This window comes from Penicillium alfredii (assembly GCF_028826965.1).
Source record: "Penicillium alfredii strain IBT 34128 chromosome Unknown utg000005l_segment0_segment0, whole genome shotgun sequence".
Classification (NCBI taxonomy): Eukaryota; Fungi; Ascomycota; class Eurotiomycetes; order Eurotiales; family Aspergillaceae; genus Penicillium; species Penicillium alfredii.
The window spans coordinates 1161304-1183495 of record NW_026622702.1 but is presented as its reverse complement, the minus strand read 5'-3'; the positions used below and the strand labels follow the sequence as shown (position 1 = coordinate 1183495).

General features: G+C 52.6%; 9 protein-coding genes across 9 annotated transcripts; 5 read left to right on the top strand and 4 right to left on the bottom strand.

Annotated features, from left to right (window-relative positions):
* Positions 1 to 203: 203 nt before the first annotated feature.
* NUU61_003872 (uncharacterized protein) lies at positions 204 to 1599 on the bottom strand (the record flags this gene model as incomplete). The annotated part of the gene is made up of 4 exons (XM_056654454.1): positions 204 to 364; positions 472 to 859; positions 984 to 1212; positions 1445 to 1599. The coding sequence occupies 4 exons, from the start codon at positions 1597 to 1599 to the stop codon at positions 204 to 206; spliced, it is 933 nt and encodes a 310-aa protein (XP_056512481.1).
* A 391-nt stretch (positions 1600 to 1990) lies between these two features.
* NUU61_003871 (Cnl2/NKP2 family protein) lies at positions 1991 to 2584 on the top strand (the record flags this gene model as incomplete). Its single annotated transcript, XM_056654453.1, has 1 exon — positions 1991 to 2584. The coding sequence occupies one exon, from the start codon at positions 1991 to 1993 to the stop codon at positions 2582 to 2584; it is 594 nt and encodes a 197-aa protein (XP_056512480.1).
* An 861-nt stretch (positions 2585 to 3445) lies between these two features.
* Positions 3446 to 3898, top strand: NUU61_003870 (Ctf8 family protein; the record flags this gene model as incomplete). The annotated part of the gene is made up of 1 exon (XM_056654452.1): positions 3446 to 3898. The coding sequence occupies one exon, from the start codon at positions 3446 to 3448 to the stop codon at positions 3896 to 3898; it is 453 nt and encodes a 150-aa protein (XP_056512479.1).
* Positions 3899 to 4655: 757 nt separating this feature from the next.
* On the top strand, positions 4656 to 5108 carry NUU61_003869 (Dabb family protein; the record flags this gene model as incomplete). Its single annotated transcript, XM_056654451.1, has 2 exons — positions 4656 to 4805; positions 4896 to 5108. 2 exons carry the CDS (start codon positions 4656 to 4658, stop codon positions 5106 to 5108), a joined length of 363 nt encoding a protein of 120 aa, XP_056512478.1.
* A 593-nt stretch (positions 5109 to 5701) lies between these two features.
* Positions 5702 to 8897, bottom strand: NUU61_003868 (putative GTPase activating protein (Gyp5); the record flags this gene model as incomplete). The annotated part of the gene is made up of 3 exons (XM_056654450.1): positions 5702 to 5764; positions 5827 to 6768; positions 6828 to 8897. The coding sequence occupies 3 exons, from the start codon at positions 8895 to 8897 to the stop codon at positions 5702 to 5704; spliced, it is 3075 nt and encodes a 1024-aa protein (XP_056512477.1).
* A 609-nt stretch (positions 8898 to 9506) lies between these two features.
* Positions 9507 to 10735, bottom strand: NUU61_003867 (Rab geranylgeranyltransferase BET4; the record flags this gene model as incomplete). The annotated part of the gene is made up of 4 exons (XM_056654449.1): positions 9507 to 9871; positions 9928 to 10510; positions 10570 to 10677; positions 10727 to 10735. 4 exons carry the CDS (start codon positions 10733 to 10735, stop codon positions 9507 to 9509), a joined length of 1065 nt encoding a protein of 354 aa, XP_056512476.1.
* Positions 10736 to 10964: 229 nt separating this feature from the next.
* Positions 10965 to 13752, top strand: NUU61_003866 (WD40 repeat domain-containing protein; the record flags this gene model as incomplete). Its single annotated transcript, XM_056654448.1, has 2 exons — positions 10965 to 11880; positions 12089 to 13752. 2 exons carry the CDS (start codon positions 10965 to 10967, stop codon positions 13750 to 13752), a joined length of 2580 nt encoding a protein of 859 aa, XP_056512475.1.
* A 608-nt stretch (positions 13753 to 14360) lies between these two features.
* On the bottom strand, positions 14361 to 16919 carry NUU61_003865 (WD40 repeat domain-containing protein; the record flags this gene model as incomplete). The annotated part of the gene is made up of 2 exons (XM_056654447.1): positions 14361 to 16299; positions 16357 to 16919. 2 exons carry the CDS (start codon positions 16917 to 16919, stop codon positions 14361 to 14363), a joined length of 2502 nt encoding a protein of 833 aa, XP_056512474.1.
* A 2224-nt stretch (positions 16920 to 19143) lies between these two features.
* On the top strand, positions 19144 to 21696 carry NUU61_003864 (putative transcription regulator BDF1; the record flags this gene model as incomplete). The annotated part of the gene is made up of 4 exons (XM_056654446.1): positions 19144 to 19247; positions 19302 to 19342; positions 19413 to 21313; positions 21373 to 21696. 4 exons carry the CDS (start codon positions 19144 to 19146, stop codon positions 21694 to 21696), a joined length of 2370 nt encoding a protein of 789 aa, XP_056512473.1.
* Positions 21697 to 22192: the final 496 nt, after the last annotated feature.

Here is a 22192-nt window from a genome sequence, read left to right as displayed (position 1 = left end):
ACCCAAACCCCGAAATTGAATAAGTTCATCGTCTGATTCCATGGCGCCACCCATACCTAGAGCTAATAAAAACATAAGAGAAAAGAAAAATAAAATAAAGTCAAGTCAAGTCAAGTCAAGACAAGTACCACGTGAAAAGGACACGATTACAATCCCATGCTAGCTTATACATTCGGAGACATACATCCCTGGTGCACACAAAGCTACTTCCCGGCGTGAGTGGTCTCAGCATTGACATAGCGCGTCGGGAAGTACTTCTCCGAGTGCTTGCTCAGCCACAGAGTCAACTTGGAGAGTTCCTCACGCAGGCGGTTAGTAGCCTGGAGGTCCATGTTGGTCTGAGCAATGAGCTCGGGCATGTTACCTAGACCAGCCAAGCCCAGTCAGTCAATCGGAAAGGGAAAAAAGAGTCTCCAACTATGCAAAGCAACAGCCAAGAGAAAAGCGAAAAAGGCCAAGTAAATAACTCACTGAAGAGGCGAATCAGGTGCTCCGCGCCATAGACATCGATGGGTCCCTTGTCAGAAAGATCCCCAGTGGCAGCCTCGAATTTCCGGCGGAGGTTACGGTACTGCGGGCGTTCGTAGCGGTACAACAGAATCTTGTCGAGGCACTTGTCGAAGTACTCCAGCAGACCTGCAACCACCTCCTCGAGGACATCCTCGTCAACTGAAGACGACGTCCGCTTCGACGCCTCCTCGTCGTGCCAGTCCTGCAGAATCTGTCGCACGGGATACTCTGCCGGCAATTTTACGACGCACTGGTTCTTGGTAACCTGCTCCCAGTCGTCGACGAGCAGAGACTTGAGGTTGTCGGGCATGACGATGCGCACCGACGGACGGGTCTGGAAGTGCTCTTCCTGTGAAACAGTGTTAGTATAATGATACGGGATGTATATACATATCATAGACAATTCTCTTTGATTTTGTCCGCTGAGTAGAATATCCCCAGACGGACTAACATCAAAGAGTAAAACGACTTACCTTTTCGATATCATTGTCGCGGGCTCGCTTCAGGCCCCGGCCCACAGAGTTGCCGCGCTCCTCGCTATTCCGCACAGAGCTGCGGTCAGAGGTAGCCCGCTTCTTTGCAGAGGCCTTACTGCTCTTCTGTTTGATTGACTCCTCGACTTCGCGGCGCAGGTTGCTGGCCAGCTCCTTGTTCTCCTCTGTGCCCTTGCGAAGACGGTCCTCTGAGACCCAATCATCCCAGCTGGCAAGAATGGTCAGCAGAAATGTTCCCCAGCCCGAGAAAAGATTTTATGTGAATGGTCTGTTCACAAGATATTGGGTACAGCAGGAACTGGGGCATATATCTCTGGTAGAGACAACCACAATAGCAATTGAGTCTGATAACCCCAACCGCTAGGAAGGGGAAGCATGATGAACAAATTGCCAGGAAACCCTATGAATAGAAAGCGAAGATCATCAATAAGACAACTTACGTATGCTTCCAGCCCTTGTAGTGGACCAGATACTCGAAAGGACTCTTCTTGTCATTGGCATCCTTATGGCGCACATCGCGGATCTTCGCGTCGTAAAGAATCTCATGATGGAAGCAAAGCGCCTTCTCATCCTTGGAATACATGGCGGGTGGCATTTTGACTGCAGACGAAAGAGTAGATCTGTAGAAAAGAGAACTGGTGGTCGAAGACGCGGTCGAAGAGCCCCCTTTTAACGACGCCAATACTTCACCCTCCGTTGGCTATTGTGCACCACGTGTAATTATATCTCAATACCCGGTCAATAGTCTCATTTTATTCATTCGCGGATGAATAGTTGAATTGATTCTTCCGTTCCATTGAGAATTGACACTTTTGTCCCAGCCTCTCGGAGGTGCGGTCACGTGATAACGCGTATTCTCTTGGGCCCGAGAAAACAGCATCTCAACAAACAAGAAACTACTGTGCAATTGTCTCTCGATGTTTCTATTGTCTATTGAAAAAGAAAAAGCGCCATTTTTATTCTAAGTTTCATTGTACTTCTACATCATGGCACCGTCAGAGGAGTCCATTCTGAGCAACTTCTTGCTCTCCCCTGCTCCATTGCCCACAGTCATGTCGCTGCAGAAATTCACCGAGCTCTTCCCGAAGCGTCTGCAGTCTCATCCGCACATCCGGGCGTTGTACCGGGAGCTGCAGCAAGTCCGGGAACATGACATGGACCGAGTCAATGAGAACATTGACGAAGAACTCAAACAAGGCGAGAAGCAAAAGGCTGAGCTCCGCAAGGCCAGTGCAGCTGCGGGCGTGGACCTCTCCAATAAGGACGAGCAGCGCGAGCTGGACATGGATCTTCATTTGTTCGGTCAGGCCTCTGCTGGTGCCGGTACCGAGGATGTCCATTCTGTGGCAAGTCTGCTGGCCGAGATGGAGACGGCCTGTGCCACTATCGAGCGCGAGATTGCCACAGTTGACCAAGAAGCGACGGCCATTCTGGGGCAGATCAACACGACTGTTGGTGACATGAGCGATCTTCGCTATGGCAAGCTGCAGGGCCCGGCTGGTACTGCTGACAGCATGGCCGATGAAACGATCAAAGGCCTGCAGAATCTCGAGGATGCTTGCTATCGAAATAGCACATAGGCCTGAACGATGCTACATTGGCTTTTTCTTCATGTTTAGTGACATTGATAGTCACTACGGTATGTGATCGCCTTTCAGCGTGCCCCGACCTGGGACCTAGCTAATTCCCGCAGAACCACATCGGCAAGACATCTATCCTGCTTGAGGCTCTTACCTCCGCTTTGGATTGACTTACTACGTCTCTTGGTGAAGAGACCATCGCTACCCGACAACCGTATCTGAGCAGCAGGTTATTGAGCCGCTTCTCTGCTTCCGCGATAACTCCTGCACGCCCAATATGCCCCGCCCACGGCTTCTATTAGACATGCCTGTCGCAGGGCCAACGAAATCTCGATGTCCGATCCTGACCGATAGCCTGGTGCATGGGAGCAACTCGGCATTCCACCGTGCATTGGCATCGCCAGACTATTCTATTTTGCAAGATGCCAGACAGTCTTGGCTGAGATGATTATTGGCAGGAACGACTCGGTGGAAATGGAGAGTTTATTAAACATACACTACGATGAAGGGTAATATATTCATAGAACACGCGGGTATTACCTAGTCTTGCCATTGATTTACTTCTTTACAAACAATGCCTTTGAATCTTTGAAGATGCGATCTCATGCGATCTATTGCAACGAATCATTACTTTACAATCTTTTGCATCATGTTTCCATAGTGGCACTCTTCTGTCTTGACAAAGTACTAGTCGCTAATTGAAGTGTAGAGTGGGTGGCCCAAGTGCCAATCGATAAGCCGACGCGACCCGCGTCGCGTGCACCTTACAGCTCATGTCACCTCGTGCACCAACTCCAAGTCCGCTCGACCACATCAGTCTCTCTCTCTCTCTCTCTCTCTCTCCAGCAATCCTCATTCAAAATGCCATCAATAAAACTCCACCCCCAATCTTCATCCCCCGCAAAAACAAGCAGCCCAGCCAACAACCCCCTCCCACCCCTCCTCCAAACCCCAACAGGCCTCGCCCTCCTCGAACTTCAAGGCACAATCAACGTACCAACAACAGAACATGATCCAGCGGATATATACAAACCACAGAGCACCGATGACACACCCGCCTTCGAAACTCCGCTCGGAAAACTCATGTTCCCGGACTACTCGGCACACACCCCGAATGACTCTGCGTGGATGAAGCGCGCTTACTTGTATGTCGGTCGGTACCAGCGCATGACGGGCGAGGTGAAGAAACTGCCGCGGCCGATTGCGGTTCTGCGCAAGCGTTCAGAGGCAGAGGGCGAGGAGCTGGAGGTTGTGGAGATTGTGCGCTATAAGCTGTTCTTTAAGAATCGGCCGGAGCCGGTGAATGATGTTTGATGGTGGGTTGTGTCTTGGATTTTTCCAAGAAAGGTCGCTTGGGGATAGGCTGCTGGGCTGCTGGCTTTCTCAATGGCACTGGGCCTGATATGGTTTCCTTTCTGTTGAAAAACCAGAGCCATGCTCCCCTCCCTCTCTCGCTGTGACTACCCGAGACCGGCTCCTGGGTGGGGTACTGAGCGTATGACTCCTGTCCACGAGGAACTCGGCACTTGATGGGGCTAGCTGAGAGTGGATGAAGGGCCAAGGCATACACTCTGTGCTTCGGGGTTCTCAGCCATTTGCACACACAATACTGGAGTTCTCCGGTCCCAGCAGGATACGAGTTGAGTCGACATACGGCTTCTCGCATGTCTCCTTGCCTCGATATTTGCCAGTTGGGGGATCAGCCACGATTGTGAGAGATTCCATAGATACTTGGTGTTTCGAAGACATCGCAACCATATCCTCCGTCTCATGGAGAATCTCGAGCCTCAATTACAATCATGTCCTATACACCCAAGAGAGAAAACAACAGTCGACTTGAATATTAAATATCTCTTCCATACATCTTATCCTGGTCTATAGTTAAAATCTCGTAAAGTCTCTCATCAAGTAATTCCGCACGGCAACATCAAGAAATACCCGCGCGGAAAAGCGGCGCTCTCCCGGCCCAACCCCGCTGCCTACTACTCAAAGTCTCTCCATACAATCTCCAACAATCCAACACTTCAATTCAAAAAAAAAGCCCTCAAAATACTTCAATACTTCCCGGTCAATGACCACCCACCTCCTCCAAGTTACACACAGACTCTTCACCACCGCCATGGCCCCCATCGAGCGCATCACCCTCTTCAAGATCCCCAACGAGGCGGACCGGGACCGCGTGCTGGAGCAGTATAAGGTGATGGCGAAGACGGCTGTCAAGGTATATACTTTTATTCATTAATTAATACATCGATGTATTCGCTCTTTCTTTTTCCTAAGGCGTTGTACTAATCTCTGTTTTTGTTCGCAGGACGGTAAACCCTACATCCTCGCCGCGGCCGCAGGCGCCTCGTTCCCGGATCCGCGCAACAAGGGCTACAACCTCTCGGTCAAGACGACGTTTACATCGCTCGAGGATATGAAGTACTATGACAGCGAGTGCGAGGCTCACAAGGCGCTCAAGGCGATTGCGGGGCCGGTCAAGGAGGATGTGTTGACGACATACTATGAAAGCATTCTGTGAACATTCTTTTATTCTTCATTCCTGGGTCCTGGGTCCTCATTCCTCAGTTATACTTTTCATTGAAATGCTCTAGTTTCATAGTTCCATTTTCATGTACAAAGAGAGGTGAGACAGTAAATAAAGATTCCATTCATGATGTACACATGGCATACGTCGAGTATGCGCTGGGTTTTGGTGAATTCCAGACACCCTGAAGTGGAGGAACATGGTCGAGCACACGCAAAAGAACAAAACAAAGCGAATAATAAAAACAGCATAAACATAAACACCAAGGCCGTCTAGAAGTGGCATGCTGGGCTTGGAGGGAACACGATGGAAAACACCATATAGAATCGTGATAAGGGCCGGGAGCGAGCACGAGGACGCAACCAACTTGGCAGGGAGGGGGGAACGCAAGGAAAAAGCAAGGGAAATAAAAAGATCAAACATCCAGCCCATACGTAGGTAGGCAAGGTCCGATTGCGGCAGGGAAGTGATCGCAGATCCTCTCGCGCCTGCGCAAACCAAATATACAAAGCATCCCGGACACCACACGATGATATCCAGAGGATGGAAAGGGGGTGAAGGTGGATAGTGTTGTTGACACAAGCGAATCAGTCAAGAGCCCGGCGGAGGTCGCTCCATTTCTGGCGGAGGTTCTCGTGGTTTTCGGAGAGCTGTGGGAATGCGAATTAGTCTATGGTTTTAGGGACTCCGGGTGTAGATATTCGAAACTTACCTCGGCCCACTTCATCTTCGTGCCCACCAGCTCCTTCTCCATTTCGGACATGGCATCCTCCATGGCGCGGTTCTCATTCTGCACCTCGATGTTTCGAGTCATGATCCGGTCCATTTCCGTGCGGAGCTTGTCCTCCACCTCGTTGGGCTGCTTGTCGACCACATTTTTGAGCTCGCCGACCTGGAGCTTCAAGGCGTCGTTCATGTCACGCAGTTCCTCGTTCTCCACCTTCAAGTGCACCAGCTCCGATGCCAGCTGCACGTGCTCCTTATCGGACGCCTCGGCACGTTCCTCCAGGCGACGCACCTTCGAACCCTGCGTATTGACCGTGTTCCGGAGGTTTTCCAGTTCGGCCTCCCGCTCCTTCTCTGCTTGGACCTTCTCCTCCCACTCGGCAGTGTACGTACGGATCATGTCTTGGGTCAGAGGGACGGCACATGCGTCTTGCACAAGAAGGTCGGCCCGGTAGACTTCCTTGTCGGCAGCGCCGGAGCTGCCGAAGAAGCCCGACTCCAGGATCGACGAGGCCGACGGCTGCTTATCGATGTAAGCGTCAAAGAGACGCTCCTTCAAAAAAGTTGTGAGCGGGCTCATGTCCTTCATGCTGAGAAGAGTGTCGGCACTGCGGCTCATGATCGCAATAGCGAACTTCAGAATCGTGCTCTCCAGCCCTTCTTCGAAGATCAGGTCGTAGATGCGAAGCACCAGCTGCAACGGGAATCGGTAGGCGAACAGTGTCAAGAACCATTGGGTCGCGTACAGCTGCGGAGGAACCCCGCGGCGTCGGAGATGGCAGTAAAGGGCAGGGTGCAGATCTTCAAGGAGTCGTTCAAACTGATAAAGGCTACGGTGAAGCCCAGGCATATCGTGGACGAACATCTCTCGCAGCCCGTACTTGTTCATCAGTTTAACAAGCAGGGTGAAAGCCTCAAGTTCATCCATCTGTGCATCAATGTCAGCCATTTAAATCCACTAGGTTCCCGAAGTCTAGAAATACTTACGTTGAACAGCAAGGGCATAACGATGAAGTTCATGCCCTGCGCATAGCCCACACCCTCATCGTACAGAGCGTATGCCTTGCACAAACCGAACAGACTCTCCTGGTTTCCTTGCGAAACAAAATATTTCGAATAGCTCGTCCGCGCACCCAGATCCCGTCGGATGGTTTTCTCCAGCTTCTGCAGGGCAGTAGCATCATTCTTTGCCTTCTTCACACGATCGGCTTCACCGGCGGCCTGTTCCTTGGCCAACTTCTCGGGGTCCGTCTCTTGGGAGGGGCTAGGGGCAACACTTGTAGACTGCGTCCCGGATCCCGAGTGGTCGGAGCGGATCGAGGAGCGAGAAGACGATGTGGATTCCTTCTCGGCAATCCCGTTGATTTGACTGTTTGGTGTCTGACGACCCTTCTCTGAGACCGTTCCACGCGCCACCAGGTCCCGATACGTCTCTTCCATCTCTTCGGTCCGACAATCTGCCAGAATCTGCCAGATAACTCCTCGGATGGTCTGGGGAATTCCTCGCTTGATGGCGGCGTTGAGCTCCTCCGATTTGGCCAGCGCCTGGGGTCCATTGTTCACCAGCTGCTGCCACAGGTCCCAATCCACAGGAGCGGACGCATCAGTCGCCGAAGCCGAGAACCCAGACACGGTCCCAGGGGCTAGGTTGGGGTTTACGGTCGAGGGTGCGCCCCCGGGCGAGGTTGCTCCAGATGCCGGTGCTGCTGGCGCCGCCAGGATGCCATCCTCCGTTTCCTCCGGGATGATCGAGGGGCTGGCTGCAGCCTGGCTGACGCTGGCCCGACGTGAGCGCGTACTCGCCTCATCATTCTCCGGCAACACGCCCTCCTCGCGCATCCGCAGCAATTTAAACTGATCCTTCAGGCTGTTGCGGCGCGGCTTTTTGGAGCTGATGCTTGAGGCATCCAAGTCGTCACCGTCGTGAGATCGGGCAACCAAATCAAGGTTACTTGCGACGGTGGACACGGATGTAGCGGTGTTGCGGCGGCTGAAGGCAGACTGGGGTGGCGATTTGATCTCCTTGCTCGATGTTGAGCTTCGGGAGAACCATCCGAAGGGGCCCCCGGTTTTCCGAGCCGGCGGTGCAGCGGGAGCTGGGGTCTTGTTCGCCTGAGAGGTCCCCCACGACAGAGACGGTAGACTGCCAGACAATACCCGAAAGCCAGAGCTTGGAGATGCCACGTCATCCTTCGGGGGCACTGGAGGCACTTCCGTTTTGACCTCCGGGGCTGAATCCTTGGGTTCTGCTGGCTCCTCCTCCTTGCTGTTTGTCAAGTTTACCTCGTCGAGCGAGGAGGAGGTTGATAGCCGGTGGGATGTAAGGAGGGGCGACTTGTGCACAGGGTTGGGGTCGGGAGTCTCCTCGGTTTCTCCAGCGTCCTTGGTCTCAGCCTCGGGCTCCTGGTCAGACTTGTCACCATTCTTCGGCTCATCCACCTTCTCCGGCTTCACTTTGTCGGTGTCAGCCTTCTTGACGTCCTCTTCGTCGTTCTTCTCGGCCTTCTCTTCCTCCTTTCCATCGTCTTTTGTCTCGGCCTCTTCGTCCTTTTTGGTGTCCTTTGACTCGGTCTTCTCTTCATCTACTGGATCAACCTTTGTCTCAGCCTTGTCTTCATATTTTCCTTCTTCCGGCCCGGTGGCCTGCTCTGTGGTTGTCTGGTCTGTTCCGTTCTCCTTGTCCTCCTTGTCCTGCTCTTTCTGCGGCTTCTCTTCTTCTTCTTCTTCTTCCTCCTTCTTTTCTTCTTGTTTTTCTTCCTTCTCTTCGTCCTTCTTTTCGTCCTTCTTTTCGTCCTTCTTTTCGTCCGCCTTTGCGTCCTTCACTTCTTGCTCATCCTTCTCATCCTTTTTGTCCTGGTCGCCCTTCTCGCCCTTGTCCGTGTCTTCCTTCTCGTCCTGCGAGTCAGAAGTGGCGGGCTTGTCCGTAGCTTCCGGGGCCTTGCCAGACCCGACAGGCGGGCTATCCGTTAATGAGCGGGTGGATGTAGACTGGGGGACGGTGTCGGGGGTTTCTTGGGTTTCGGTCGATTCGAGGGCGTCATCGAAGGACTCCTGCATCGATAAACCATCAGCTCCGGGAAATTAAACACATCAGGGGATCGCCGATCGGGTCTCACCCCTTCGTAGTCACGGCTATTCCGGTTGGACGTCGACATGGCGTATGGTTGAGGGAGTTGCGCAAATCAATAACACTCCATAGGACGAGAGCCACGAGCGATGCGCCGCAAGCTCAAAAGGGCTCAGAAAGACTCAAGCAGGGAAATCACGAAGAAAAAGAAGAAGCTGGAATGGGCCAGCGTGGAAGGAATCTCCTTGTCGTCTCTGATCGAGTCGCCAGGCACGCACGCTGATTGGCGGGGATCGGGGCGACCTATCGATCGAAAGCGGAATGTTTTCGATGTGCAAAAGACGTCGTTCCACCACTCTTCACGATGTTCTTTCTTGCTCCCTCTGTTGTTCCGTTGTTTACGTGAGGATTTGCTGTTTTGTTCTACTTATCTGGCTTATTTTGTGCTTATTATTTTTTTTTTTTTCGCTACACCGAAGGATCGAGATGGTTGTCTGGGGGCCAAAACACCAGAAAAGGGGCCAAGTATTCCAGAACGGCCCTGTGGGCTTGCAGCTTGCATCCTTCGAGAATGAACCCAACATGCCTTCCCTTGGTAACTATAGTGTCCGCTCAAAATCAAGCCAGCGTCCGTGCCGGAGTGGATCCAACCGCTTCAATTCCGAGAGCCAGCTCAGAATCTGGTCGCGATCGGCATGTGGCAAGCTACCCTGTACTTTGGCCACCAAAAGGGTACAATCGATAAGCGCCTGGTAAATGTATTTGCAGTCCTCAGCACCGTCGATCATCTCCTGAATCGCGTCGATCTCCTGTCGCAAGTATTGCAGCCGGTCCGGCGCGCTCAGACGCGGTGCCATGGTCCGTCCCGCCGTTGTCGGGTCAAACACGCACATCAGGTTCTGGTGGTAAAACCATACGGACTGGTCGTAAGGATCAATCAGGGCTCGGTGGATGAGAGCCAGTTCTACAGGTACCCAATTAGTATGTAAGAAAAAGACAGGTCCTTAAAGAACAACACACCGTCGTCCAGCAACTTCTTCCGCTCCTCGTCGCTCGCCGATTTTTCGTCGAGAAGTCGCTGGATCACCTTGGTGCGATAGTGCCACGCGGAAAAATTGGAGAGATTGGCGCCGATCATCTTCTTTGCATATTCAAATTCTTTCTGGGTCAGCTCTGTGGCCTCGTCTGCGGTACCCAGTTGCTTCAGGGTTTCCACCACGAAGCGTCGGTACCCCCAGCCGTGAAAGTTGCGACTATCCAGCGTCAACATCTTTCCAACCAGAGCAAACTCTTCCTGCCAGATCTGCCGGGCCTCGGGCAAAGGCAGCAGGCGACGGGCCTCATCCAACAGCCACAGGCGATAGTTCCAAATCCAGTAACATTTGGGGAAGCTACGCAGAAGGGGAATGAGGAACAGTAGATCATTCTTGATCAGCTCTGTAATCGAATCAACGGCATCCCCCTCGGCAGAGTCACCCGCCTGGGTAAACTGATGCCGAAGGACCTGTCGCCGATAATTCCAGATCGTATAATACTCCGGGTTACTGGTGAGCAACTCCGAGATCTGTTTCAATGTGTCGGCCGTATAGTCATGTTCGGCCACCTATCCTTCCGTCAGCATTGGCTGATTCGAAGACATCCAACATCCAAATGGGACTCGACCTTTTCCGAGACAGAGCGTTCCAAGTCTCGATATTTCTCTATCTTCTGCAACTCTTGTTGCCGAGCTTCAGGGGATTTCTCCGCAATCTTGTAACGCGGAACACCATGCTGAGGGGACAGTCAGCCCCATATCCTCCAGATAAGATAAAGAACTCACGCTGCCCATTGTGGCTCCGGTCGGTCATTCAGTCTATGAGGATGGAAGTGGGAAAGAGCGAAGCGGCGGCGGTTGCCTTGATGTCACGTGCGGGTGCCCTTCTATCGACAGCAACATCCAACGGCTGTCACATTCTCCACCGTCATGCGACCTTGACTCAAGGCCTTATCTCACGCTCTTTTTTCTTTGGAAACCAATCTGTTACTCACCACAGCTCATCCATCGTCATCCCAAAACAATGGTAGATTCGCGATGTCACTCCTTCGAGGATGCCTCCTGGGCAGGCCATCACAACAATCCGTCTTTAGTTTCGTTGATTTCTCAATCCGAGTCCGCCAAGGACGATGGAAATGTTGGATTAATTGAATTTGCAACCATTCATTTACCGCTCTTGGAGTCCCCGGCCGCGTCGCAGGTATCACTGCCTCTGAAACCCATGGCCAAAGCTCCTGCACACATTGTTCCTCGGTTCAAAGAGAATCAGACCACATCCCCCGAAAGAGGTCGGGCCAGGGCGAGAGGCCTTGTGAATGGAGATGTAGCAAGAAGGGCGCTCGGCAGTTCCGTCTCTCCAGATAGATTCATTCCCAAGCGAGCATTCGGAGATCTTCCGTCAACTGCCTTTCATGTCACTAAGCACCCGGACCAACTATCCCCTCAGGAGAAAATTACTCGGCGGCGATTGCCAGTTGACAGCCCTTTTTTGCCATCCCCTGGACGCCGGCCAGCGACAGTCACTGGACCACCAAGACAGACTCCGCTCCGGCAAGGGCCACACCACCGGCCCCGTTTAGTCACTGAGTCTGGATTTACGAGACAGGTCAGCTCGGGGGCCGTTTGGGGCGTCGGTGGAACATCCCCGGCTGTCGGGGATCCCCAGGTAGTCTCCAATGGCACACGGAACATTTCGAGCAGAGGGTCGACTGCCCCAGTTTTTGTTGCCCAATTTCTTCCCAAGATCACTGCGACTGATGAGCAAGATAAGCACGAGTCGAGAGTTGCGCTTGCGTTGGACATTGACCCGACCTCCAGACTTCTCGGTACTTGTCAGCCGTGCCCAAGCATCCCTCCCAGCCCGGCATCTCCAGATTATGAGCGGTTTTCACCTTTTGTCTGGAAGGACTGTGCCTGGAAACGAGGCGAGAGGGAACACTGTAAGTATCATCCACATCACATTTCATGTCTCCATGGAAAGTCCAAACACCCTGTTTGCTCAAGGCCAATTGGCCTGGACATTGGAACTTCATTATCATTTAACAGGATCGAATCTATATGACATATCTTATAACAGCCACTTATAAAGTGAGGTCGCAGCATTCTGGTCTGCTCTGCGACGTCTTCTAACTGCCAGTGGTCATCTAGGGCCGGCAATCCCCCACAAACGAGAGGTTGTTCCGCCCAAGCCCTTTCGAATTCTTGATGCACCGTATCTTCGGGACGACTTCTACTGCTCTACGCTCGCGTACTCCCTCACAGCCGGGGTTTTGGCTGTCGGCCTCGCCCAACACGTCTACCTTTGGTCTGAAAAATATGGGGTAGAATACCCGCCTTTTCGGGATATGCACATGTCCAACTACGTAACGTCCCTGTCTTTTTCGTCTGAAGATGGTGCCAGAAGTATCCTCGCAGTTGGGCGACAATCCGGTCAGTTGTCTTTGTGGAGCACCTTCGAAACAAACATCCGGTTTGAGCTCAGCCACCCCACGAGCATCACCTGCGTGGCATTCAAGCCGAGAACCTCGCGAAGACTTTCGGAGAGGTTTGCGAATGTTGAGGTCGAGGCAGAGGATCTTGCTGTGGGTGATGAGATGGGCAATGTCTGGTACTACTCGGTCGAGTGGCCCGACGACAATGTCCGGATCAAGTGGAAATGGAAGGGCTCCATGACGCTGCTAGCCAAGATTTCAGCGCACACCCAACAGGTCTGTGGCTTGGCCTGGTCCCCTGACGACAGATTCCTGGCTACAGGTGGCAACGATAACGTATGTCTGCTTTTTGAACTGCGTAAGATTCTTTCGTCTCTGCGACTTGATTACTCGACGTCGTTGGTCTCATCAGCCGATTCCCGCGGCAGATTCCACGTTAACACGTTCCCCTGTTTTTCTGGGGGTACTGCTCCAAAACGACTCTTTAGCAAGCACCACGTCAGTCACCTACTTCCATCCTGGATCCAATCTCCTCCCATAAAGGCCACAACGGCCGCCCCGCTCCTGAGCCACATGGGAACGCTTATTTCAGGCAGCAAAAGGACAGTTATTATTCCGCCAGACCATCAGAAGCACCGCTTACTGCATGCCGCTGCAGTCAAGGCTATCGCATTCGCACCCTGGCAGCCATCACTCCTCGCCACTGGAGGGGGCTCGAACGATCGGGCGATTCACTTTTACCACACCCGTACGGGGGCCTGTCTCGCGAGGATCAACGTGTTTGCGCAGGTCACAAGTCTGATCTGGAGCCAGACCCGGCGTGAGATCGCAGCGACCTTCGGGTATGCACAGCCAGAGCACCCGTTCCGAATCGCCGTTTTTGCCTGGCCCAGCTGCGTCCAGGTCGCTGTGATTCCCTGGGGACCCTATGGAACCACCTGGGACGGGCACAGCCGCGGCCACTGTTACGACGGCGGAAGAGCCTTGTGGGCCGTGAGCTATCCGGGCCGGCCCCCTCGCCCGATGGATGAGCATGAAGATGCCGCGCTCGATGAGTCGGACAGTATTCCGACCTCGGCTTCATCATTGTCCAGTCCTACGCAGTCGTCTGAGCGTATCGGTGTGTCTAGCGAGCCTCATCGCCGCCCGAGGGGACCACGAATAGTGCGACCCAAAGAGAAGGAAGGCGGGATGTGGTGCTCGCGGACCATGGAGGAAGGGTGCATCATCGTCGCCTCGAGCGATCAGACTGTCAAGTTCCACGAGGTATGGACCGGCAGGCGGAAGAGCACCGGCTCTGCGTGCGGGTTGCTGGGAGGCAGTGATATCCTCGAAAGCCTGGAAGGCATTGAGAAGTTTGGCAGTGAAGTCATTCGCTAGGGTCATTTTCCTGGTTATCATTAGCGATGCCGTTCTCCCTATTCTTATGTTAGCATTGTGTATAGCCCTGAGGACCCTCGGGTTTTTGCATGGTTTATGGGTTTTGGTTGCGATACAGATTGTAGTAGTTTGAATTCAATTGGATTTCTATCGCTGCATGTTGCTTCCACGGAGAGGTCTACAATTTGTTCAAGAAACTCGCCAGTGGAGCAAAGTAGTCTTCATGTCGTCCCTGGTGCCAAGTGCAGGGTGGTTCAAAAGGCCCGCAGGTACATGGAATGCTTGTCATAAGAATTCACAGAGAAAATAACAATTCGAGGAATAAGAATAAGAATTAAAGCCAGAAAATATATATATTTAAGGGGGGGGGGGGGGGGGGGGACACTGATGATGCGCAGATGCGCTCAATAGAGACACAAGACAAACAAGGTTATGCACACGATGCAATCCAAAGGATCTTCTTTTATAGACCAGCCTTCCTCTCTCTCTCTCTCTCTCTCTCTCTCTCTCTGTTTCTCTCTGTTTCTCTTTCACTTCTTTCTTTCTTCGAACCAGATTCGTACAGATTCACAAACACACAGAATACATCCCCCACGGCTGTAGATAGCTTATTTCTTGCCAACCTTGCCCTTCTTCCCAGCAGCCGTCTTAGCCTTCTTAGACGGCCGGGGCTGCTCCGCCACAGCAGCATCATCGGACTCCTCATCTTCAGTATCAGCAATGAAGTCAACCATAGACCCATCACTATCAGCGTCGTCATCATCGTCCTCCTCGTTCTCTTCCAGCGACTCCTCAGCATCCGAAGAGCCGACAGACTCGGCGGCCTCGATTTCCAGGATAGGTTCCTCGTCATCGTCGTCGTCGTCCTCCTCGCTGGCGTCGTCTTCGTCGTCCTCGGACTCGTCGGCAATGCCGTTCATCATCGACTCGTCCTCGTCGAAGGCCTGGTCGCGTATTGACTTGGGGCGCGAGGTCTTGGCTTCGGCCTCGCTGTCCGCGTCATCATCCTGGCCCTCGACGTAGATGACATTGTCTTCGTCCTCGCTGTCCATGTCCTCGTCGCCGCCGCGGATCGATTGGCGCAGCCCCAGCTGGGCGTCGAGCATGTCCAGCTTCCCCTTGAGGAGGAGCAGCGACGACAGGCTTGACGAGCGCTGGTCCATGACCTTGTAGAGAGTGGCTATGCGCTTTAGGAGCTTCGGGTGGCCCGCGAGAGCACCGCCGTGCGCCACGCAGGTCCACTGCACCCACACGAGAAGGTGGCCATACCGGCCCGGGCGGGAAGAGAGGCGCTCGGCGAGCTTTTGGAGGAGAATGGCGGCCAGCGATGACTCAAGGCGCTGGATGGTGGTGCGGATGATGGTGGTGTCGCCCGTGTGGAAACACGACTCGAGCATGCCGCTGTCGTTGGTCTTCAACGATTGCGTGAGCACGGTTGCCAGCGAGACACCCGACGGGATCTGCTGTACCGCCGCTTTAGGCTTGCCGGGGACAAGGGCACCCTGGAGAACATCGTCGTCCAGCTCGGCTTCCACGTCGACTTCTTGGCCTGTGTTGGCCCGCAGGAGCTCGCCGAAGGAGGGCTCCGCACCGTCTTCCTCGGGTTCCTCCTCGGACTCGGATGCGTTTTGCATTTCGACATCTTCATCTGTGGCCACTTGCTTGGCGGGCTTGGTTTTCTTCTCGCTAGAGGGCGCCTTGGTGTTCTCGTCGTCGTCCGAGTCTTCCTCACTACCGGACACCGAAGCAGCGTCTTGTCGCGAGTCCTCCATCTCCACATCGCCATCTGCCAGATTTCCCTGCTCCACGACCGCCCGAGACTCGTCGACCCGGCTCTCACCAGCATTCTTCACGCCGTTCGTGGTCACCGATGTAAGTGCAGAACTGGACTTGCTCTTCACGACTGTCTTGACACCAGTGAAGGAAAGCTCGTCGGTGTTTTCATCGAGGAATTTGATGCGCTCAAACATGGGAATCACACCACCCTCGGCGTAAGCGACAACCAGATCAGGACCCTGGAATGAAGTCGATACAACCGCCACGGAGGAGTCCGACGAGTCGGAGCGCGTAATTTTGAGATACGCATTTGCCTTTTGCGTCATTTGTTTCCGGCTAGCCTTGGCACTGGCATTTTGCACATTCTGCGGTTGGACAAATGGTTTTGTGAATAGCTCGATAGTGCCATCTTCAGTTACTGCAGCAAGTACTTGCTTCTCTGGTGTAGAATGGCCGTCCGTGTACAATGACACCGACGACACATCTTGCTCTGCAACGAGATTCCGTACTAGCTTCCGACTTGAGGCGTCAAAGACGTTAATGAACCGCTCGCCATCGGATGCGAGAAATGCGCCTGCGCCCGCAGACTCGGAAGAGGATGGAATAACCGTGTGGATTTGGTTGCGCATCGCTGGGAACTTGACTGGCGGCTCATCGGTGCTCTCCACGTCTATTAGGTACGGAGTCTGGGATGCGCAAATGACGGGCGGGTTGGAGGGAAGGGGGCGAGAGAGAGCAGTAAAAACCGAGGATGCGGGGAGGTGAATTGTCCTGGAATTCAAGCGTCAATGAAAAACGCTTGTCCTGTTATTAAGGGTGTATTCATACCTTATGCTTTGCCCGCTGCGCAGATCCCACTGAACAATTTTATTGTCGCCTCCGATACTCCACGCCTCCTGGGCGGGCCGGTCGGCCGTGAACTTGAAATCCTTGATTCCCTTCTCATGCACACCGCTCAACGTGCCGACCACCTTATCTTCCGCCGGCGAGTACATGCGGATCTCCGACGTGCTGGTGCCAAATGCCACCACGACATCTCCTTGGTCCAGCCCATCGACGGCGCCGTTGACGTCGGAGCCGCGCTTCCGCTTCTTTTTCGACTGGTCGCGGTTTTTGCTCGCTCCGCCATAATATCCCCAATCCAGCGACGTCACCGTCTCCTTCGGCCCCAGCGCATGCTCACACTGCAGTCGCCCCGTGGTGGTCTCGTGGATCCGGATGTGCTGCGCATCGAGGCCCTGGATGACCGACGCAAACAGGGCCAATTGATACTCGGACGGGGAAAATGCGGCTCGCAGGACAGACGACTTGCTACCGGATTGTGTCAGAGCGGATGCCGGCGATGCGGCCGTGGGGGCCTTGGATGGCCGAGACGTCGTCTTCTTGCCCATTTCGGGTAACTTTTTTTCCTCCGTCAACTCGGCGTCGAAGATGGATGATTGAGGGTGGGAAATGCGATAATACAGATCCCCGGATATCTAAGCAGTCTCCCAAAACACTCTATCTCTCGAATGTCCGGTGGAGGGAAACCAGCTGGAGCTCTGGGACTGGTGGTTTCACAGTCGATGCGGAAAGGAAAAAAAATGTTCTGTAGACTCTCGGGCCAAGCACTAGTCCTGAAGAGGCTTAGTGTGAAAATCTGTTGCGGGTTTTATCTAATCATCCCGTGACTTTAGTGCCTGAGGTTGGAAACAATATAGATGCCTTTGTTTGATGTCCGCTCGGCTCTGATAAGGGTAATGGTGAAGCTATTAAGCTAGTATGCTTTGCTATTTCTTGGATATTTGTGGATTTCAAGTTATTTTGAGTTGGGGGTCGATATAGTCAAATTGGGTTGTCTGTGTAGGAAAACACATCAAATATATATCCGCAGCAGCAGCAGCAGCAGCAAAGAGAGTCGAAATTAGATGCAGCTATGCGGATTTAATCGTCCTAAAGGTTATATGACGGGTCTCTGCAGAACCGCTTGCACCTTATTTTATTTTTATTTTTATCTATTTTTCCATTTGATTTTTGATGGAATTTTTTTGGCAGGTTAGTATGTAAATAACTCGGCAGGTAGATACTGATGAGCTCCCCAACCCAAGATGACCAGGGCAGACCGCCATCGTACATGACCCAGATCAGCAGAATTAGATGGTAGAGAATGAAAATTCCATCCAAGGTAGATTTCGAATCTTTGGACTCAAATACACCTTCATACATGGATCTATAACCAGGGTCATGTGACGCCAATCTGTATACAGCAAGGGTTTATGGCTTGGCAGTGTAGATGCAAATCACCAATGGGAAATTCCATAGCTGCTTGGCATGAACTATGTGTCCTGGCTGCATACCGCATCATTATGATTAGTACACCAGGCATCTTCCCATACATCCATGGATGCCTAGCTACTTTCGACGTAGGCATTCTCATACATCCATGACTTCCAAGGTTGAACTGATCGTCCCGTGGACAAGCAGTCACGTGAAGAAACCGGAGTGACGTCGGGACTGGATTCGTCACCGACCTAGCCTGAATTCGGCCACAACCCTAGGGCACTGAGTCATCAAAAAGAGACGCATCTAGAAACCCTCCCGAGATCTATTCAAAGAAGCAGAACAGAAAAAAAAAGAAAGAAAAAAAAAGGTAAAGAGTAAGAAATACTCGATGATACATGAGTTCATCTATAAAACAGAAATCCATAAATCTACGAATTGAAGCCCAAGTCAAACGATACCATTTAAATGAAAATTTTTTGTTTCATTTTGTCCCTGGATTACAATACCACCCAGCAGCCAATCAGAACGCGGTGGGACCAATACAAGTGTGGCTGGTGGAACTCGGGGCAGGAGAGCGCAGGGCCGTTTTGTACTTAAGGATTCTGGCATCCCCTCCGAGCAATTTCCTGAGCTTCTCCTATTTTTATTGCTCTGACCGCTTTGTATCCTTGGTTACCCCCTAACGCGTCTCGCGTCGCGCCTGGCCTCCTTTTTAACTCCCCTTCCAGCCATTCTTATTATTATTATTATTATTTTTTTTATTTTTTATTTTTTCCCTTATAATTTTTCTCTTTTTTTTTTCGATTTTCTTCTGGCCTCAGGCATTCACCATCTCACTGTTATTCCATACCGCCCAATCCTCCACTACAACCGACCTAGGGCTCACCACCCATCACCGCTCACGTCACCGCCCACGTGATTTATCTTGGCAGTATATAAACATTTTGCCTCCGGTCGCATTCTCCACTCTTCCTTAACCCCAATCATCTTCATCTCTCACCTCACATCCTTCACTCTTCGCATCCTCGACTTTTCATGGTCGCAGCTCTTCAATTGTGACCCTACTGTTTATCCTAACTGCAATACCCATTGCATCCCTTAACTGTGAAACGATCACAGCTCTCGAACCACAAACAGTCGCATTTTTCGAACTGTGATCTTTTCTATTCACTCGCATCTATCCGCGGTCAACTCACTTCTCTCAACCCCTCGGCCTTAACAAAGTCTTCGAGACTAGAAACTGTGTGTGCGCGTGGAGGCTTCAAATTGATTGCCCCAAGCTATTGATCAAGGCATCATTCATAGACCCTGCATCCCCTTCCCTGTGTGGCGTTGGTTGGACTGTGACCTCCAATGGCGACCCCGCCTCCAGAGGCTACTCCTGTGGTGAAGGAGGAGAAGCCTCAGCTTCCTCCATCGCCAACCGGTGTCTCGGCGCCTGATGTTCCACCAAAGAGGTAAGTAATTTATTATCTCTTATTTCCCCGTGACTTATCCTAACGAATCCACAGTGCTCAAGATGCGATGGACACTAAGCCAGATGCCGCGCCTGGTGTGACTGATGCCAATCCAGCTCCGTTGAATGGCCATACCCCGGCCGCATCTTCGATTGCAAATGGAAGCAATGCTTCAGCCTCCCCCAAATCCCCCCGCTCTCCCGACGGCTGCCGACAACCCGCTGCCACCAGCATCGGCACAAACTGAGGCACCCTCCACTGCGGAACCTACTCCAGCCGAAGAAGGGAAGGGTTCTGAAATCAAGGATACCCCAACCCAGGTGTCTGCTGCTTCAACTCCGGCAAATCCTGTCGTGAAGGAGACTTCTCCCGCTCTGCAAGCACCCCCAGGTGCTTCTAGTGCACCACCTGAGGCAACAAATGGCCCAGCTGATGCAAAGGAGATGACTATTGATGGTGCACCTGCTCAAGTAAAGACCGACCTCCCCCATCATCTAACCACCGACATCAAGATCAGCAGCCCTCACGGCACCGATGGAACTTATCAAACCAACCTGACCGGGGCCGACCAAACTGGTGACCAGGAAATGAAAGATGCACCGGATTTCCCGCCGTCGCCTTCAAAGGCCCAGAGAGAACGTGAGCTGGATCCCAATGAGGAACCGGCCGCGAAGCGCACCAAGGTTGATGGCGAGGACTTCAAGGCTCCAGAATTGCCGACTCCTGCCACTGAAACTTCTGGCCCCATCCTCGCAGGTGGCGAATCGGGCTTGACAAAGATGCAGCACAAGTTCTTTGTCAAGAGCCTGTCAACCTTGAAGCGGATGCATGACTCACGCTTCTACCGTGAGCCTGTGGATCCAATTAAGCTGAACATTCCTCACTACCCAAATTTCATCAAGCAGCCGATGGACCTGGGAACGATGGAGAAGAAGCTTAAAGCCAACGAATACTTGTCACCGCAGGCAGTCGTTGATGATTTGTATCTGATGGTTCAAAATGCGTTGACGTTCAACGGCCCAGATCACCCAGTCACCACGGAGGGACAGAAGTTGAAGGCCACATTTGATAAGCAATTGCTGAGCCTCCCCAAGCCCGACGAAGTTGAAGAAAAGAAGAAGAAGAAGGTGGCGGAGAAGACGTCGGCCGCCCGCCGGCCGCCCCGGACTTCTGGTGGTCAGCCCAAGGCGGCCTCGCCTCAGAGCACGACCTTTGCACTGGGACCTGAAGGGTTGCCCGTCATCCGCCGCGACTCCGCCAACACTGACGGTCGTCCAAAGCGTTCGATCCACCCTCCCAAGCGTGATCTTCCGTACTCCACCAAGCCCAAGAAGAAGAAGTTCTACTGGGAGTTGCGATTCTGCCAGGAAGTTCTGGAAGAGCTTCACAAGGCGAAGCACCGCGACTGGGTTTTTCCTTTCTACGTCCCCGTCGATCCGGTCGCTCTGAATATTCCTACTTATCACAGCGTGATCAAGAAACCCATGGATCTGTCCACCGTGCAGTCTAAACTTCGAACAGGGCAGTACGAGAACTCCAAGGAGTTCGAGAACGACGTGCGCCTTATCTTCAAGAACTGCTTCCGCTTCAACATCCCTGGCGACCCAACCTATCTTGCTGGACAAAAGACGGAAGAGATCTTCAACAGCAAGTGGGCACAGAAGCAGGAATACGTGGACACTCACGACCACGCAAACCAGGAGCACAGTGATTCGTCCGATGAAGACAGTGATGACGAGGAGGAGGAAACCGAGGAGGATGAACGCCTCAGCATGTTGCAGAAGCAAATCGCGGAGATGTCCCGCCAGGTTGAAGCCATCACTTCCAAGAAGAAGAAGACTCCTCCTTCCTCCAAGAAGGCTGGCAAGGCGAAGTCGGGCAAGAAGGATTCGCGGAAGAGCGGAGGCGCCAAGAAGGACAAGAAGTCCACCGGATCCAAGGCCGACAAGCCTCGCTGGGTTTCCTACAATGAAAAGCAGATCATCTCCAACGGCATCAGTAGCTTGCCCGATAAGAAGATGCAGGAGGCGCTCAAGATTATCCAGAACAATGTTCCTGCTCTCAAGGTAAGTTGAAAGTTGATTGCTTTGTTATTTGCCAATTCGATCTAACTGATGTGCTACAGGGTACCCAAGAAGCGGAGATCGAACTGGACATTGACGAGCTTCCCAATGATGTCCTGCTCATGTTGCTCAAATTCGTCAAGAAGAATGCACCGCAAGTCATGGAAGGCGAAGAATCTCCTCCGCCCAGCAATGTCGCGGCTCCCAAGCCGAAGAAGAACAAGCCCATGAGCAAATACGAGCAAGAGGCTCAGATCAACATGCTTAAGAACAACCTTTCGCGCTTCGAGTCTGGTGCACGCTCCCCTGACCCCGTTCCTTCTGTCGAAGCCAACGAATCGAGTGATGACGACTCGGATGATTCCGAGGAGAGCGAAGAGGAGTAGATGTCTTCGCACTCGAACTTGGTTGTCTTTCACACGATGGCCACTTGCTTTGCTTCGATCAGCGTTTAAAGCGTCAAATTTCTTTTTGCCCTGTCTGGAAGGAGACCACGAAAAAAAGCAGCTCAAAAATTCCGCAAAAAAATCTCAAAAAAGTGACTCTGGAGGGAGCGGTGCTATTGCGACTCGCCTTACGCCGTGGTTGAACGATGGCTCGAGAAACTGTGTGTACATAGTCTACATTCGAATGCCCTGGATCCAGCAAGCAACGTTCCGGTTTCGAGCATCAATTTCCATGTTGCTGGCCCGGATTTCACCGGACTGATTCCCCTTTCCCCCCTGGATGCCCCTGGTGTACAATTCAGCCCCCTTCTGCACGGTCAAGATAGACGAGGCGACTCGTCTTGCTATGACTCTTAACATGGAAACGGGTTTGATTTGAAACTGGAGTTTCTTTTTCTTTTCCTTTCCCCCTTTCTATTCCCTCCTTTTCTTTCCC